Source organism: Drosophila pseudoobscura, chromosome 3 (genome assembly GCF_009870125.1).
Source record: "Drosophila pseudoobscura strain MV-25-SWS-2005 chromosome 3, UCI_Dpse_MV25, whole genome shotgun sequence".
In the NCBI taxonomy this organism is placed as follows: domain Eukaryota; kingdom Metazoa; phylum Arthropoda; class Insecta; order Diptera; family Drosophilidae; genus Drosophila; species Drosophila pseudoobscura.
The window spans coordinates 7,946,532-7,966,338 of NC_046680.1; the positions used below are offsets into that span (position 1 = coordinate 7,946,532).

General features: G+C 46.2%; 1 protein-coding gene across 2 annotated transcripts in view; it reads left to right on the forward strand.

Annotated features, from left to right (window-relative positions):
• The first annotated feature begins 1,194 nt into the window (after positions 1-1,194).
• Shrm (shroom) overlaps positions 1,195-19,807 on the forward strand; it is a 44,231-nt gene continuing 25,618 nt past the window's right edge. The window contains exons 1-4 of one of the 2 annotated variants that reach the window (XM_002138297.3): positions 1,195-1,403; positions 8,055-8,509; positions 18,368-18,621; positions 19,135-19,550. In XM_002138297.3, the coding sequence (XP_002138333.3) occupies positions 8,198-8,509; positions 18,368-18,621; positions 19,135-19,550 (982 nt within the window). In that variant the 5' untranslated portion in view covers positions 1,195-1,403; positions 8,055-8,197. The other variant, XM_033377542.1, reaches the window with a different exon arrangement.

A 19,807-nucleotide genomic window follows, 5' to 3' on the forward strand; every position in this document is an offset into this window, starting at 1 on the left:
GCGAGGGGCAGAGAGGTATGGGGCGGTGTTCAAGTTCAGAGCCCATAACCTCGTTGGTGGTCCCCCAGTGTTCCGAGTTCTTCCCGTTCTCTGTCTTTTTTTCCTTCTAATTAAAATCAACATGCGCTGAAAATCAAAAGTGCAAACAGAACCAGAACATAAATCAACATTGAAGTGAATCCGAATCAGAATCAGAATCTGAATCTGAAGTCCCGAACCCGAATCCCGACCCGTGTCCAGGCAGCAGCCAATACTGATCTCCCTCTCTCGCTGTCTCTCTCGAGTCCCGTCCCAACGGCCTTGCTTATCAGCCGTTTTTCTTTCCTTTGTTCATTCGTTGTTTCTTCTTTGGTTTGCTTTCTTTGTTTCCGAACTCTTCTTGCCACACGATGTTCTTGATGTTTTTTGTTTTTTTTTTTTTTTGGCCAAGTTGCAGGCCATTTTGCCGCAACAGGTTCTTGTCTTCCATCCATTCCAGTGCTCTCTCTCTCTCTTCTCTCTCCTCCCATTCCACATAACTTCCAAAGCCAAGAACTGGACACTCAACAGGTTCTCGTGCGGAAAGAGCGCTCTCAGAGAGCAGTGGAGGAGTACGCTACTCTCTCTCTGTCTCCCTCCTGCTTAGATAAGTGACTTTCAGCATTAAATAGAAATATACCTGTTTGCTTTGCTATATGCAGTTGTTGTTGTTGTTGGTGCTGCTGCTGCTTCTGCTGGTGTTCCCTGATAAGAGGGTCTAACCCCCATTAGCAAATGATTTCCATGGGCATTGGAGTGCCCAACATATTGACAGCATACGTACATTTCCTACTGGGTTTTTTCTTTCGCCGCCCTCTCTCTCCCACCTACTAGAAGCGGCTCAGGTAGTTGCTCTCTCTCTCAAAACCAAGGTATAATTTGTATTAGGTGAAGACAATACTCTCACTCTCACGAATTTCCGCTTGTTGTTCACTTTTTCTTTCCTTCTTCCATAAATCCACAGAGCACACCTCATGAAATGCACCTCACCTTGTATTCCATATACTCGGCCCACAACAACAGCAACGTCTTAAGACGCATTGCTCTCCCGCTCTCGACAGTTTTTCAGCTGCCTTTTAACGTGGCTTGCTTGGGTATTTTTGCAACTGCTGGGCCAGAGAGAGAGAGAGCGAGCGCTGTAGCGAACAAGATTCGACACGATACCACATGAGCTTTGCCTGATCGAGACTCTCGGCCAGCGGTGTCTCAGTCTCCATTCGGCTCTCATTTTGTTCAGTTCGTAAGACCCGACGCGCCAGCAAGAACCAGGCCGACACAACGTTATATGCCCCCCTCGCGCGCTCGCTTCTGGTGGCCCGCGCAGCCTTTCCGTGTCCACCGTGTCCGTGTCCGTGATTGTGCGTGTCCCGTGCCTGTTGTGCCTTGTGAGTTTATTAAAAGAATTAATGCACATATTAAAACGAGTGCATTTGTTTTGTCAATGGAAATTCTGTGAAAAGTTTACTCAGCTTAAGCTCTCCAAACAAAACAGAGAGAGAAAGAGAACGCGCGAAGGAAAAAGAGAGAAAGAGAGAGAGAGAGAAGTAATGCAAACAAAAAGCGGCCAAAAGCACGAAACGGCCTTTTAAGCTTTATAACAATATCGTGTAAAAATGTGCCTCAACAAAAAAATTACAAAATTCAGCAAACATCAACAAAAATTCAGCAAACATCAACAAAAATACAAAAAACAGAAGAAAAACAGAAAAACAGTTTCTTGAGAGATCTCAACCTTCAGCCGATGAAGAATTCTTCCGCTTACAAAATGTATTTTCATAAAAGACTGTTTTAGCGGGTGGCAAGAAGATTCTGCTTCGCCTTCCTCTTCTTCTGTGTCGTTTTTCTGTGTCTTGTGGCTGCCACAACAAGTTTTCCCCTCCAATAAAAACAACAACAGCCACACCAGCTACGATTTTCCAACCAGTTTTTGGCGCTTGCCGTTTTCCGCGCTTCAAAAACTTCTTCCTCCTTCTGCATCTCCTTTTTGTGCATGTGATCCCAGAGAACCCAGAGAGAAAGAGAGACACAGAGAGAGGGCGAAAAGTTGGAGCACAAAAGCAGCTGCAAAATTTCACATGGGTCCCATTCCGATGTTCCGTTCTTGTTTTTGTAGCTTCCTCCATATAGAGCGTATAGTAAACCCCCCTAGTTAGCCCGGCCGACAAGACCTGGTAAAACCTGGTCAAATAGGTGTCCCAGTACGTGTTTTGGATTACTTCAACAGGGGCGCCACTGCCAGAGCCGCAGCATAAAATGCTTTGCGGTAAGCAACTCAATTCGTGGAGCCAAATGCATCGTCGCTTGAGACAAATCCGAATCGGAATTGTGGGTCGTGAGACACAGCCATGGTGTTGCATAAGCAAATGCATCAAAAAACGAGTGAAATAACCCGCAATTAAAGCCATAAAACCATGCATAGTCGATATAGGAGTGTTAGAACTGGAAACAAAGAAGGCTAGAAAAGTCTTGCTGCGGCAAGAGAAAGATTGATAGAGGCAGAGTAGGATCAAAGCAAATGGAAAACTAATTAACACGAAATACATATTGTGATTTGTGGAACGTAAACTCCGATTTTCTCCTCATTTTCCCAAAGAGAACATATCTTTCTTGTGAATCATCCATTAGCTGAAATTGGAGCACCCAAAACTTGCAAACACCAAAAGAGAGAAATATCTTTCTCAAGTACTCAAGAATTCCGAGTCTGATTCAGATTGCGATAACGAATAATAAAGAGCAAATCATGCAAATCATGCAAATCCCCTTGGGTGACATTTGTGCAGTGCAGGGCCAGGGAAAGTGGGCGAATGGACTGTGGAGCTGCAGCTGGAGGAGGAAGGAACTCTGGATGGCATGGCAGGCATAGGGTTTCCATGTCGCATATCCATGTGACAACTTATCAACTGTCACAGAGAGGGGCCCCCAGAGGGGGGTGGGATGGTTGGTTCTGGCATGGCATCGACATCAAATGCTACAAAAGAATTTCAAAGCAAACTTGTTTGCTCAACTTCTTGGCTCGCGATTGGCGGGGAGGGAGCAAGCGATAGGTAGGTGGAAGTGGAGGCGGCATGGAGCTGGAGTGGTGGAATAGACCCGAGTTCAATACACTCACCGGCATTCACCCCACAAACCAAATGGTTTTTGCTTTTTGGTTATTTTTCGGGTGTTTTGAACTCATTTCGAAATGCGTAAATTTTGTTTTGTAGTGTCTCTGGGCTTTCAATTTCTGTGACTTGTGTCAATGTTTTTGTGTGGAAAGATTGATTAAAGTATACGAGTCGCGACTACGAGTACGAGTACTCGCCTCCGATGATCTATTTAATTAAGAAGGCAAACATCCGTGTGGAATGCGGCGCGAAGCAGCAGTAGTAGCAACAGCGACGACCTTGCCATATTTGATGGAATTTCTATCTGGTTCCCATCCATGATCCATGGGTCCATAGTGTGTGTGTGTGTGTGTGTGTGGCTGCCACTCGAGTTGTCAGCGGTGAATCCATTGGCGGTAACTCGTTTCTGGGTCTCTCTCTCTCTCTCTCTCTCTTTCTCGCTATATCTTTATTTGTGTGGAGAGTTTTATCTTATCGCGGGGGTATACTCGTACTGTTACCGGCTCTCGACGACTAAGACTAATTTTAATCTTATCGGTTGTCACAATTAAGTAGTGCAAACAGCACTACAGTGGAGAACCAGAAACAGAAACAGCAACAGAACCAGAAACAAAGCCAGAAACCCAATGAAAAATCATCCATCCATCCAACCAGGCAGCAGGAGAATTCTTCCGCTCAGACCTTCGTTGGCGTTGTAAATTTCTCACATAATAAGCTGCAATTTTGGGAAAACACGACAAAACTAGAGAAAAAAGTTGCGCAAAAATGGTATTTTCTTGTTGCTCAGGCGACTCGTGTCTCCACCTAAGCAAATAAACAGAGATGGAATGGGAATGATGATATAGGGGCGAGCAAAAAAGCAGAAACTAACAAAAAAGTTCCAAAGAAATTGCCATTTCATCATTATTTGAAATAGAAGGGAATACGTAATAGAAAAACCATTTGCCAAACGGTACATCTAAGAATTATAAACCCTGTAAAGAGACCCAGAATAACCGACGAAAGATCTGGCTGAAGAGCGGCTTTCTTCACAGTCTGTTTGGGCCATGTCCCTTAAGAGATATATTACACATTTAGTGGAATGTTTATTTGGAGTCCAAGAAGAAGGCGCTCTTCACATGGAACAACATTCCTTAGCTTTCTATCAACTTTTTCCCCAGATACATTTTCCGACTTTCCGGCTTTCGCTACCTTGCTTTTTCCCGTGGGGGGCTTTTCTGTACGTTTCATATTTGCATTGCATAAAGTGCTAGGAATTTGCAAAAGGTAAATATTTGTGCCACATACCACACCGACACTTGCTGGAGCGTCCCTCTCACCCTGGGGTTCCAGCCTCTCTCTCAATCTCTCAATCTCTCTTTCGGTTTCGTTGATAAGAAAACGAGAACGAGAAACGACCTTGTGGCTCGAAGCCAACGACCTTCACAGTTTACCAGACAATTACACTATCCACAGGCCTTCGAAACAACTAAAATTCGCATCCTGCCGCATGCTGTATGCTGCATGCCGCTTGCCGCATGCCGCATGCTGTGTGTTTGGTCTCCGCTTTGGCGGAAGTAAAGCAACACACAATGGAATGATCCCATCCTTCATCCCGTAGGTAGATCCTCAAGATCCTGTTGACAGCGGATCATAAACGAATGCCGAAACGAATGCAGCGCTGTAAGAATGAGTTTCAAATGTGTGTGTGTGTGTTTGTGTGTGTGGCATGTCTCTATAGACCTACCACTGGCACTGCAACAAAATTTACTTACCGAGAAGCGCAGCTTGGGAATATCTCTCCCTCCTTAGTTTTTCCTCGCCAAGCGCATTGCAGCGCAGCGGCAGCGGCAGCGGCACTAAAGAAAACGTTGAACTTGCCGCAGGTTGCAAGTGCGAGCGTAGCGTTGGTGTTGGTGTTGCCAGGCCCTTTTTTGTTGCTGTTGCAGCTCTTGCGGAAATCCAGCGAACGAATTAAATTTAATTGTAAATTTATGCGTCGGCTGAAGCTCCATTTTCTGCCTTGGCTTTAGGCTCCACCTTCCATTTCCCCATTTCCCCCCTTGCATGGGCATGTGCTCCTTGTGGCTTTTGTTTTGTGGAACGGAATGCCTCTCGATCTTCACCTTTTCTGCAGTCTGTGCTGCTACCTGTGTGAGAATTGACGAAAAATTATAATGAGTTGGCAAAAGTTGAGAGAGTGTGGCAGTGGCAGTGGCAACAACACCTCAGACCTCCGCAGGTACATAATCGGAGAGGGGCAGGCAGGCAGCAAGTAACAATTGCCATTCATACGAGTAGCTGCAGCGCTTTTCTAACGCTTGTTAGTAGCTGACACTATGGAACACGAGGGACAGCCCTTAGGCCCTCTTTCGAATGGTACGATCCCATCTCAGGTATTCCAATCTTTGACAACTCTTTTTCGGATCTCGTTGGCCACCTACGCAGCAGCAGGGAGCAGCAGAAACAGTTAGCAGATATCTTAAGCTGATAAGCAAACACTTGTTATGGAATTTAACAGTTGCTTGAAGTGCCACACATACACAAAGGGAGATAGACAGAGAGAGAGAGAGAGAGGTCAGGGGTTCAAGGAACACAGAACCCAAGGTTGCCAAAACAATCCAATCTTTGTTTTTGGGAATAGGTTGAATGATTTACAACCTTTTGAAGAGAACAGTGTTCGTAGATGGTCACTGCTGGAAAGATCTAAAGATTAAGATATCAAAGATCCAAACCGAAACTCACGGGGAAACTCAAGGAGAAAGATTTCACGGTTGGAAGAATAGGTACCATAATTACTTACAGGGAAAATATTGATTTACTTCTGCCTCTAACATAGATCTCGGCATGAAGATACGAAAGAGCCGTGTGTTCCGAAGGATTTCATGGGTCAAGCATCATAATTTAGCTGAAAATATGAATTTACTTTACCATAAAGGGATCTTTCAGTATCTGAATCGATACAGGAACTTAGGGAGTCAATCAGTAGAAGAAAAATCATACCATCTACCATCGAGTGAATCTAAATTCCTTAATAAACAGATCTTTTGGGATTCGCAGACCATTATTTTTCCATTAAGATCAATATATTCGTTTAGCTCGAACCAACGCTCGTCGATCGCACGCTCTGGTCTGGGGTTTTAGCCATTTCTGACCTCGCCATCGATTGGCCAGCAATCAAAACCCGTTCTTAGAGTCGCTCTGGTCGGTCGTCTAGTCGATGGGGAGCTCGAAGCTTTGGAGCTGGCAGCTCGGGAGCTCGGGAGCTGGTAACTGGAATTGGTATTGGGAACTGGGGGAACTCTTGGTGTTTCGCTTTGGTTTTTGTTTTGGGGTTGGGGTTAGGGTTGGGGTCTGGGGGTTGGGTCTGTGCTCGTTTCACTGGCGCCACTCTCTGTATTTTTGCATGTTTTCCGCATTATTTTTTTTTGTCATTTATGCATTTCGATGTTGAATATTACGTGAGACCCGTACCCAGACCCGTACGTACAACGGCAGCAAAAGTGTCTAATTTCGGAAATCACAACGAGCGAATACGACTAGTCGTATTCGTTGCATTCTGCCCAAGGCCATAATTAGCAAATCGTGGGGGGAGGAAAGCTTTCACATGGCGGAGGAGGTGGAGAGGATATTTCCTCCAGGGGGGGGGCATGAAAGTGCAACGAGGAGGAAGTGTCATTGCACTCTCTCCTGTGGCTGTGGCTGTGGCTGAGACTGTGGCTGTGGCAAGTAAGTAGATTTATCTGCCACGTACTTTGCCCCCCCTCCCCACCCATCTCATCCCATCCCAAAAAACAGGCTTCTTCCTTCTCTTTGGGGGCTTCTTGTGCTGCCTCTCAGCTTGGGCCCAGGTCTGGTGTGTCGTTGCTGCTGCTGCTTCCCGGTCTGTGTCTGTGTCTGTGTCTGTGTCTGGGTTTGTCAACAGGCAACAAGAATCCAGTTTTTCTCCTAGGACAAGCTCTAGCTCCAAGCAGCAGCAGGAGAAGCCCCAGTCGATGCTGCGTTCCTTTGACAGGCAGGGAGGCAGGCGGCTGGGGTTCCAATTTCAATTCAAGTTCCAGTTCTTTGGGCCTCATAATTATGCATTAAACACTTGAGGTTTACGGGCCCCAGAAGTGGCAGCTGCTGCTGCTGCTGCTGCTGGTGGCAGCCTCTGGTGGCGTTAATGGACATAAATTTGCATAGAAACCATACAGAAAACGATGACATTTCAAAGAGAGGCAGAGATACACAGACAACTGCGTGGGCCATTCGGAGACGATGAAATGCAGTCGCCAAATCGCAATTGGGCGCAAATGCTGGGCAACAACAAAACTTGTTTATTGGCTTAGACGGACGGCCGACCAACGGACCGACCGGCCGACCCTCCTCCTCCTGCTCCGACATGGCTGTCGCCTCCCAGTCGCCACTTGTGTTGCCTCTCCGCTCGTTTCATGGGTCAATGTTATGCAAACCTGGTTCACTTTTTTTCCTTCTTTTTTGTTGTATGTATATTTTGTAGCACACATACCATACAACACATAATGCTCTCCACTTATTACACAAAAACCCAAATAACTCGACAAATATTTACGGACAGACGGCCAGCGGTCAGTCGTTCACAGAAATCGATTCAATTTCTCATGTGTCTCTCTCTTTCTCTCTCACACTGTTTCTCTCCCTGTGTATCTGTCTCTCTTTCTCTGTCCATCCATCTATGTGGTCTCCGTCTCCGTCTCCATCTCTATCTCCGTCTCCGTGTTTTCTGGTTTGGCTGCATTGCATTCCAAAAGATGCGCCACAGACCGGACTCCGCGATAACACAGACAGACAGAGAGAGAGAGATGGAGGGAGAGAGGGGCAGCAGGAGGCGAGCGACAGATATGTCGCCAGAGACCAAACGAAAATTAAAATAATTCCAAAGATTCGCTTACATCATCTTATGAGTCCCCTTCCTCCCTCATCCATCCACAGTGGTGGCCGTACAAGCGGAATGGCAATGAGAATCAAGCAGCTCTAAGCGTGCCACAAAATCAGCCACACAAAAGCTTCAAAGGAAAAAGGATAAAGGAAAAACAAACAACAAGCGAACGCAAAAGAAAAATTCTCATCAGCGAATGAAAATGCGAAATCACAAGGAAAATGGAAACCGTCTGGCGGTCAGCTCCTCATCCTCGTCGTCCGCCTCCTCCTCGTGCTCCTCCAGCAGCACGACGGATCTGAGCAGCAGCGGAAACGTGAACGGCATCAGTCTCCCGCAGCAGCTGGAGAATAACAATAAGATTTCGGTGGTGTCCAAGCTGCTGCTCAAGTCCGCTGGCATCGGTGGCAAGGATCCGCAGTCCCGGAGAGATGCCACAACCAACAGCAACAGCAACAACGGCAATGCCAGCTTCAGTTCCGCATCGATAGCCGGCTCCATCATACAGGTAAGGTCTCTCTCTCTCTCTCTCTCTCTCTTAACCGGTTTGTCTTTTTATTTTCTTCTTGTTTTATTATTCTTGTTAATAAATCCTCAAAAGCGCGCAGAATTCCAATCGCACGAGAGCCAATGTCTGTGACTCACCGAACGCCACCGCCTCCCCGTCGTTGTGGTTTTGGCTGTGGCTCTGGCTGGGGTTTGGGGTTTGGGCCTGAAAATGAAACAAAAGTGAAGGCTAAAGCAAACAACCAAAACGAAATGAAATGAAATGAAATGCCCCGAAAACCCACGCACTACTACCCGGGATCCGGGAATGGGAATTCAATTTGAATGGCCGATACGATGGTGCATCACTCCGTGCAGGTTCCTAATTGAATTATGGCTCTGACCTCCATTTCCATGGAGCATCATCCAGCCTGCTTGCACCCAAAAAAAAAGTTTCGTTTTCGATATGAACCGATATCTCCAAACGGTTTGATGTATTTTTTTGTTTTCGTTTTTCTTTGTTTGGTTTTTGGGTTAAGATTTTTGTGGATCAACAGCAACATCATCATCATCGTTGGGGGAATCCGCAGATCCGTACTCCTCTGAGCTCTGGGCTGTGAAGAGGCGCAGGAGGAGAAGGATTCGGATTATTAATTGGACGACTGGCAATGAATGAATGAACGAAGCCATAGGAATGCTGAATGCTGAATGTTGAATGTTGAATGTTGCGTGTGAAGTTGTTTTCCAATCCACCCGACACTCAATCCGGAATGCAGACTGAATGAATCAATGAGTGTATGAATGACCATCTTTTTCTCTCTCTCTCCCTCTGATTTCTGGCTTATAACGAAAGTTTATGGCAGAATGAAGCAGCACAAAGACTAAAGATTGATAATTCTAAAAAACTAATTAAAAAGCAAAGAAACTGTCAAGACATTTATTTGTTAAGATCATGATTATAGTTTTTATTGGTATTTATCAAAGTTTGACAGATTAACTTAACTTAGTTGATTAAAAGCTATTCAGAAATTGATAGAGTTAGGGAGTTTATGGTAGATGATTGAATGGCAAATTCCTCTAATTCGAATTCAAAATAAAAATAGATTCTATGAATCTTATCGATAATAAATGTCTCACTAGAAAACTGTATAATTCGTTTATATATCGATCGTATATCGATCCAGTAATACGGACCCCCCACAGGTAGCCTTTCGCTCTTTTGATTTGATTCCCAGAATAATTCAAGCTCCAACCTGGTCTGCCCTTCACTGATCTCATTCTGTCACTGCAGATCCACAAATATAAGCGGAACCCCATACGGTTCTACTTGTGCTTTTGATATGCCCCGTCACCCGTCACCCATTAACCTTAACTGAATTATTTGTGAGCCGGGCCAGGGCCATCGCTGTGTAATCTTGCCACATTCGATGCGATGCTCCCCCCCCCGAGTGCCACACATTTGGGAAATGGATTGCTTTGCGGTTAAAATGCAAAATAATTTACCAAATTAACGGTACCATTATCACAAGCGACGATCCGATCAATCAAAGTGAATCCGATCAATTAAATGTTGCCTCCGAGCGTGGCACGAACAAAGAACAGATAGAGACAGCGAGAGCAGAGAGAAAAGCAATAAGAAGAGAGAAAAGAGGTTACAGAACAGAACAGAACAGAGGAAAGAATCGGAGACGACTGCTCATAGATCGAAATGGTGGAGATGGTGATGATGATGATGATGATGGCTTGGATGAGAATTGGAACAGCATTGACCTTATCATCGAAATCGATGGATCGCACGGGGACGGAGGCGTAGGCGGAGGGGGGGGGTGGGGCCTGGCTTGATTAATCATCTCTGTATTCCCAATTGTGGCCCCATCTTCATATGTGCCGATTGTTATCATTTTTTCCTGAATTTTGCAAAACAATATCAAAGCATGCCTCTGGGCACACCGAAAGAGAATGCCCATCCGTCCGCCGATAGATACAGAGATGGATGGATGAATGAATGGATGGATCTCTCGATCGATGGATACGATGGATGTTGGGTTATTGAACCGCTTCCTTCCCAGCGCTGAAGCTGGAGCATTTGTACCGCTTTATTTTTCATTTTTCATCTTTCATCTCGGCTCTCTACTGCCACACACACAAAGCGCTAATTACTGGCGGTGTGGGGCTGGCGATGGAGATGGGGATGGGGAGCGCACGCTTTAGTTCCAGTTATTAGATGCGAGAACCCCAGCTGGTACTCACACTCGCACTCGCACTCGTACCAGTACGACTCTCCTCGTGCCCCCCATCCGATTGATGGAGCAGCGGCCGTTCTCGTGTGGCTTAGAACTAGTTTTCGGGGTCTCTGGGGTTCGGTCTCTGAGATATTTTTGCATCGATTAGGCCACATTCCACGCACCTATCTGCCGCCCCTGGTGCTGGGCGTTGCAATCTCTTTTGTGGCTATTTATAGCTGCAATCGAATTAATTGTGGCCACGCCACGCCCACCCCCTCGCACACAACTGAATACTGAGTAGTGGATAGTGGATAGTGAATAGTGAATAGTGAATAGTGGATACTGAATAGTGAATAGTGATTACCGAGTGCCGGACAGTGGGCAATGGGTAATGGGCTTGACGAAGGTCGTCTCCTCTAACTCTCGGAATCTGTCCATTCTTCGGCCTCTTCTTTGCTTCTTTCAGATGAATGCGCAGATTTCCAAAGAAATATCCATATATATATTTTCGGGGCTTGAAAATTTAAAGATCTCTTCTCTTTGGGTTTCTTTTTCTTCTTTTTATTCAGCCTCACTTATGTTTTTTTGTGTTTTTTTTTGTGTGTTTCTGTCAAATCAGCCAAAGCACTTGACGCTGCAATGGTATTTATATTATTTTTCTCGGTTTTGTTGTTACATATTTGGATTATTATTATGGTTTCGTTTCGTGTGAAGTTCAGGCTGAATCCAAGCCCTAGGCCACTGATCAGTGGGGCACCCTAATCGGTGGTTCATTTCCGCGGCAGAGCTGCTTTCCTTTTAGCTGCGGAAATGATCGCATATTCCGCCAAAAGAGATCTTAAGATTCCAAGCAATTAGGGGCGGCAAAGGCGGTCGGTCGGTCTGTCGGTCGATCTGCTAAATGGCTAATACACTTCCTAGAATTCAACTAGAGAGAGAGAGAGGTTCTCTTTTAATTGAGTGAAAAGTAGGAGAGCCGAAGCGGGGAATTTCTCAGAGAATTCTTAAGATAATCATTTGCAGAAACAATGAGAATATGATGCTCAGAGAATACAGCCTTAAGATCTTTATTTGGGGGAGATTTTTCAGTGTATATATTGCTTACAGACATTAGATCCTGTCATCAATTGGAATTCTCTCCCCTCTGTCCCCTTTGTATACATATATATTAACCTTTAGCACAAGATATTCCATCTTTAAATGATCTTTTAATACCTTCTTAAGCCCTTGCTCGTAGAGTATCCCCCACTTCGTTGATCCGTTTTCCACAGCATTTTCTTCTAATTCATTTTCATTACCAATGGCCTGTCGAACGTTGAAGCTTAGATCCACTTCAGCCACGGCTCTGTTCGACGGTTAACGCTCATTAGTTCTCTAGCTACGCCGTCCCCTGCCATCCATGCCGTCCCCCAGGCCAACTTGTTTCTCACACACCGCACTCCGCAGAGAGAATTCTCTCTGCGGCAGGCAGCAGCTCTGCAATTAATTAATGCCAAGAGTCCGTCCGTCCAGAAGCGGCAATGGCAACAGAAAGCGGCAACAATGCCGCCTGCCAGTGCTAAATTCTAGCCAGATTCCAGCTAAATTGTTTGTTTCTTTGTCTTTGAACTCGAACCGCCTTCAGGAGAGGCTTTTGCTGGTGCTTCCACTGTTGCCGATGGTTTGCATTTTTTAAGCAGAAGAAACAAATTATAGCAAATAATTGCCATCTGCTCTGGCGACAGGTGCATATGGTATGCCCGTACACTTCTTCATCTTCCAGCTGCAGATTCCATTATTCCAGAGATGTTCCACTGCGCTTTTTGGCCAAGGGGCATCAACTTTTTCTCTGTGTCTGGTGCTTTAATTAATTAACAAGCCAAGTGAAAATGCATTTATTTTGTTGTTGGCCGTTGGCCGTTTGGCTCTCCTTCACCTAGCTGTCTCTTCGATTTCATTTTTGTCGACTAGAACCCCCCCACACGAGCAACACCGAAAATTTCACTTTTGTTTCTCCTCCAGCAGCAGCAGACAAAGCGACATTCAAGCCACGAAACAATTTTGAGGTCAACAGAAGACCAGAGAAGAGACTCGTTCCCATTACCAACATTCGTCGGCTGTTGGCCAAAAGTGGAAGCAAACAAGTGGCGGGGCCTGGGGGGGGGAGGGACAGGGCAGGAGGGGGCTACAATGTTGCTTTGGAGTCCATTGAAATTCTTGCTGCTTACTCGACCAGCGACTGGTGCTGCTGCTCCGGCTGCTGCTTGATGGAACCACAAATGAACTGAAACTCGGCTTCTCTCTCTTGACTTTTTCGTAATTTAATGCCAACTTAGAAGAATCCAGACCCAAGAGTCGTCTCTGGTGGAGTGGCAGACAGACTCGTCTCAAGATAGACAGCTGCCCTTTCGATACAGTTGCAATTTTGTTGTTGTTTTGGGCCAAAATAAACATGATTTGCCGTTTTCTGTGCTGTCATCGCGAGAGCGGAGGATCCTCGTGTCTCGTCGACAATCGAAAGTACAAGAGTTTTCTGCTTTCTAATTAAGCGTGTTCGGTTCTGTGGCATGTCCAGTGGCATGCGTGGCAAGTCGCTGGGGCTTGGCTAATTAAGGGTCTCTCTCGGTCTCTGCCTAATTATGGCAAGCAAGTATTTTCCACTTTTTGCAACATGTGTGAAAGTGAATTGAAGTCCAAGAAATGGAAATCAAGTTACGCTCCGTTGCATCAGCTAAAGATACATATTCGTATGACCTTCTGGTGTGGAGTTCTTGGGTTCTGGAATTGGCATTCTCCCGCATTTCAAGAACCAGTTGGTGCCCACAAAGGGGTCTGGTCTCATGAGTGTGCCTGTACCGCCTGTACCGCCTGTACTGCCTGTTGAGGTTGAGTGGCCCCAAAAACAAACAAAACTGCGTTGCCATGTTCGTTCTTATTTGCTGCACGCCTGAAACTTATCACTGGCCATAAATCTTGCCGCATGCCACAGCCAGAGCCACAGCCACCGCCACAGCCAAAGACCGAAAGGCCGAAAGACAGACACGGCATACCAGACCAAAGGAGAGCCAGGCCAGTGGAGACCAGTGGATACCAGCATACCAGTTGCCGTGCCATGACCATTACCAGTTCTCGCCACTCCGGCCGGGTTTTTGCTTTGTTGTTTTTTTTCGCCAAAGTTATTAACGTCAAAGAGGCAGCAGCCGGAGCCAGGCCATCCATCGAGGTCAAGGATGCTGCAGCAGCTATATCTCTCCGGCCTGGCATATGTATATCCTGATCCCATTGCATAAACACTCACTCATTCGCTCGCTAATGAGGCGATCGCTCGTTCGCTCCTTCGCTCCTTCGCTCCCGAGAAATGCCAAAAATTATTACTAATGAAGCGCGTGCGCAGCAGATTCACTTTCATCGGTGGCCCACTTATAGGGATTCGCCGCCAGACAGACGATGTCCGATGACCACTTGACAGATGGCGAAAGGAGTCTCTCTCTCTCTCTCCCTCTGTCTCTGTCTCGTTGCGAAAGTGTGAATCCCGTGAAGACCTCCACGGTGGGTCAGCATATCTTCCTGGATTCACAAGCCGCACAGAAAAGAAAAGAAGCCAAAAGCAATGCAATCTCTGGCCAAAAATAAGTGCTCAAGCTGCCGGCCATGCCACAGTGGTTCAAAGACGAGATGTAGTGGAGGCTGAAACTGCATAAGGACTCCCCTCAAATCTCGCATATTCCCCTCACTAAATCTTTGACTTTGTCCCACTGTGCAATCAGTTTTGGCCTGGACGTCGCGTCGCCTGACTGCCGTTTTGTGACTGTGTCCAATTTGGGTGCAGATTGACAGCGATATGCGTTTAATTTGACGATAAATGGCCAATATAGCACGCAAGCAAAAGACTGTGCTGGGGGGGGGGGATTGGGGAAGGGGGCGCACAGGACTCTCGGTTTTGGGCCTCTTTTTGTTGCAATTCAATTCTAATGCCCCACGCGGCCTGCGGGTATGCGGACCCCCTCGTCCGACTCTTGTTCGTGCTCTTGCCAATTGCCAAATTCAAATCCAAATCGCAGCACGATCGCCACAGTAACAAAAGCCCCAAACTGAAGTTGAGACTGAAGTTGAGACTGAGACTGAGGCTGAGACTGAAAGCTGAAGCTCAGAGCTAAGGTTGAAGCTGGAGTTGAAGCTGAAGCTTGGCCACGTCTGCTCGCATTTTGATGGCAATTTCTTTTCCGTTTGCTGCTGCCAGGGATACCCGAAGAGTCTCCAGAGTCAACGAGTCGTGTTGGCCATTAAAGAAACGCCAGCGACAATGGAAAACGCAAACGCAAACGCAAATCAAAAAATCAAAAGCCAAACGAGAAAAATTTACAAATTTTCCTCACGAAACGAATCACTGATGAGCCCAATGGAGGGGCCCCAATGGCCAAAACTGAAAGCCGATCATCAGATCAGACCTCGAGCTCGTTGCATTCTCGTTTTGGGAATTCCGCGCATCTGTGGGGGCGGCGGCTGTCAGTCTGTCTCTCACGTGTATCTCTCCGTTGTCTCTCTCCCTCTCTCCCGCTATCTGTCTATCTGTCTGGCTGTCTCTTATCACGCGCTCGGCACGAGAATGTGGCGTTCTTGGGTGGCATGAGCATGAGTCAGTGGCAACGTCATCGCCATCGCCACCGCCATCTAATGAATGCCAGACGGCGGGGCCAAGCTAATGTTTGAACTGAGTTTCGCCATTCGTTTCGTTCGCTTGGGGGTATAAAATCTACAACTATTTCCAGGGAAACGATATATAATTTTTAACTACGATTTTTCATGGATTTTCTTCCGCTTTTACTTGCCCCAAAGGCTGACTTCTGGGGCAACGTTTCTTCTATTTCCACATACGAAAGAAAAAAACGATTCCCAGACAATTATATGCAGAGTTTTGCTCGAGGCGCTGCAGCACTTGGCACAATTTATCAAGTGATTTATTCAACACGCGCCCAAAATGCTGGAACGGAAGTTTGATACCGCCGCCGGGGCAAGTTGGGTAGGTATCATTAAGAATCCAAGCCGCGATCCGAATCCAGCTGTGTCCAGCCACTGACCCACTGCACCAGATACTCTAGAGCCCCAGCCCCAGCGCCACCGCCAGCTCCAACTTCATCTCCATCTGCCATCCATGGCCTGGGCAATTGATTTATTGTGCTTTTGCTATGGCTGTGCTATGGCTTTGGCTGCTCATCCAGAGCCATTTCACATGGGGCAGGCACACACAGCTGTGGCTGTGGCTGTGGCTCTGGCTCTGGCCGATAATTATGGGGTTAGCGGAGGCCTAGAAAAAGGTTTCTCTCGGCTGAAGGAACGGGCACCCAGTGCATCCAAAGTAAAGGGCCCAAAAAAAAAAAATAGCTGTGCCCCCTGGGACAGTTGCTGATTTAAATTCCGTGTTAGAGAGACAAAATAATTGCGGCAATTGGTCGTAGAAGCCAGAAAAAAAGACCCAAAATGAAATGAAATGAAGAAACTGCACGACGATCGACCCAACGAGTGAGTGAGTGAGTGAATCAATGAATAAATGACTCTACTTGGAACCATGGAGAGTCTTTGGTTTCGGTTTCGGTGCCTTGAGTCTTGGGAACATTCGAAGGAGGAGAGTGGCAGCATAAATCATTAAAATTCTTTGGCGATGCGCCCCCGGGGCTCCCAATGCTCGAGAACTTTTCGGCTTCAGAGCTAAGTAGTTGACCCAGAAAATGATATTCTATTGCATATATCTGACTCCGACTGTCTGTCTATTTGTCTATTTGTCTGTCTGACTGACTGACTGACTGACTGACTGGCAACTGTCAGTCATATGATTCTTTGCCATTATTCTGAGCATAATTATTATTATATATATATTTATGATTTTCTGATTTATTTTCGCCTTTGTGGCGCCAAAGTCAAAGAGACAATCAACAGCAGCTGCTGCCCACGTACCTGGGCATTAAAATACAGAAATAAAATCAACGATAAAAAAAGATACAAAAATACAATCCCCAAACCCCCAATCTCAATGCAATCGAGAGACTTCAAGCCAAAAGTCTGTCAAGTGGCTTAGAGGCTTGGTCTTGCTCGTTTCGTTATTTCTCTCTCTGTGTGTGTGTGTGTATTCGTACGAGTATTCATGAGTATTTACAATTCGATTTGGTTTATGAGACACACTCTCGTAAGCGCAAAAGCGCAAGCGCAAGCGCAGGCATCAAATTGTTAAGTATACGACGCGTGAGCTTTGTCTAGGGATGGCAAACAAATTGAATGGATGAATGGATGTGTATGTAATGCTGGCACTCGAAGATGGGGCTACTGTGATCACTGAACCAGTCACCGTATGTCATATAAACATTTATGAATCCATAAATTGGTAGAAGACGGTCAGTATCCATTTATTTTATGGTACGAATGAATATAAATGTTGCCCATCAATCAGCAATTATTGTTGTTTTTGAATCATCACGGATTTTGAAACGTCCCGCAAATATCCGCAGATTTTGAAAAAACAAAATGCATGTGGCGTACATGACGCGCAAATTTATAAAGCCTGCCCACTGCTGATCTCAAGAGATGGACGATAGCTTTCCATTCAGAAATGATACAAATTGCAAAACAATTACCACAAGCACTGATGTTACTGCCATGATCTGAGTGGATTTTATAATAATCTATGTATATCGCAACATTCTGCATTTATCCACTCATTACTATAATAATTGTTGAACTTTTGATCGCAAATCTGTGATTGAATATTAGTACGTAAACTTTGGAATAGTTTTACCTCCAGATTTCCACAAATTCTGATCTTTTTTGCTATTTTTACCTTCGCCAATTCTCATTTATGGTATAACTCTTTCCACCATACCAGGTAATACTTCCATTTGATCAATCTGTGATTTCTGATTGTTGTTTGCTTAAGATCTCCTCCTCCCAATCACTGTGATTGTGATTTCACTCGCTATCTGTTACTGTGTCGAGTGAATATTATATGCTCCATTCACTGATTACTTGGATCACCGTATCGCCGCATGAATCACTGCCTCGAGCCGTCGGTATACTGCCACTGCCATCCAGCCCTGTGTCCGTGTGCCCGTGTGCCTGTGTGCTCGTATCGTACGAGAGCTATGACTCCATCCATCCATTCGTTCGATGCACACAGCATTACTTAATCCGGCTTATTATGGACGCTCCGATTCGCTGACGGTTTGCGAGTATCCGCCTCACCCCTTTCATCCACCCACGTGGACGGTTGCCACAACATCGCAAGCGGAGGTTTTCGGCTTTTCGGTTGCACTTCAAAATTTGTTTGCTCGCTGGCGGGAGATTGCCAATTGCGTCGACCATCTGCGCGGGCCTGGACTGCAATAATTTTCACTTAATTATCTAATGAACACAGGGGGCAAAAGGGGGCAGAAGGGGCAGCAGGGGCAGCAGGGGCAGCAGGGGACTCTAGTTATTGTTGATTTTTGTGGGGCTCCCGTAATTATGGCCGGGGATCATTTGCAAATGTGAGCTTTTCGGCCAGTCCGATGGTCGATGGTCGATGATCACATAACTAATGATTAAACCATTTTAATGTTTGAAATTTTGTCGAGTATTATTATGCGGCATTCGGTTCATTATGCAACAAACGATTTCACTCTCCATTGTCTATCGTCTGATCTTTGCAGGACCACCACCACCACCAGCACCAGCAGCAGCAGCAGCAGCACCACCATCTCCATCCGCAACAGCAGCAGCAGCAGATGGATCAGTGCGGCTTGACCCAAGCGGGACTGGAGGAGTATAACATACGATCCTCGTCGCAGTACTACGACCAGACGGCATTCCATCACCAGAAGCAGGCCTCGTACGCCCAATCCGAGGGCTATCACAGCTATGTCTCCAGCTCGGATTCCACATCGGCCACGCCATTCTTGGACAAGTGAGTTGTTGGAGGGGGCCCCCATGGGGGCAGCAGGAGGAGCTTCTCTGGGGCAGGGTAGTGCACTGCAAACACGTTTCCGTGCGGCGACAATTATGAATTTTATTCGTCTACTAAAAAAAGGCCATTAAAAATTCTTGGTAACGCCATAACACATGAAAGAGAGAGAAATAAAACCGAAAACGACGACCAGTGCTTAAGCTCTTGGCTTTCAAGGTCTTTCAGCCGCGACTCAAGTGGCTCCGTCTCCGTCTGCGACTGAGGCCTGAACTTGCCCCAAAGTGTAGCTATGGAGCCGCGTCTCTCTCTATGGCTCTATCGACATGCTGAATTTGTGAAGGCTAGGCCAGAAACTCAAGTAATTACTTGGCGACCATGCGAAAAGCGAGAAACCAGAAACCAGAAATTGAAACAGAAATTTCTGTAGCACGCAATGATTTGCCAAAATGCCAAACCCCACTCGAAACCCCCAAAAACCCTTCCTTCATTCTTTCATTTCTTCCATTTTTGCAGATTACGTCAGGAGAGCGATCTGCTGTCGCGGCAGTCACATCACTGGTCTGAGAACGATCTCTCGTCGGTCTGCAGCAACTCGGTGGCACCCTCGCCCATACCGCTGATGGCACGCCAATGCAGCAGCAGCAGCAGCAGCGGTGCCAGCAGCAATGGACCTGGCTCCCATCACTCCCACTCCCACTCACATTCCCATTCCCATTCCCATGGCAACTCCTCCTCTTCCGCCTCGACAGCCAGCTCCAATAGCAACAGCAACAGCAACAACATCATCGGCAGCAGCACCAGCAATGGGAACAGCAATAACAACAGCTCCGAGAGCACTTCATCCACGGAAACCCTGAAATGGTTGGGCTCCATGAGCGATATATCCGAGGCGAGTCATGCCACGGGCTACAGTGCCATTGCGGAATCGGGTAAGTGTCTCAAAGAAAGGGGAAAACAATCGAGAGAGAGAGAGCCATAGCCATATCCATGTAGAATATCGATTTTAGAATCGATCCAAGTTTAATATTGATCATTCGACAAATATTATATAGAAATATTTATTGTTCATCAATTAACTATCGATTCCATGGGAAACTTACTTTCCTACAATTATGGATCGATTTCACTTAAATATCGATCATCAACTGGAATTTCCAATGGAATTATCTTGCAAATACTTGAAAAC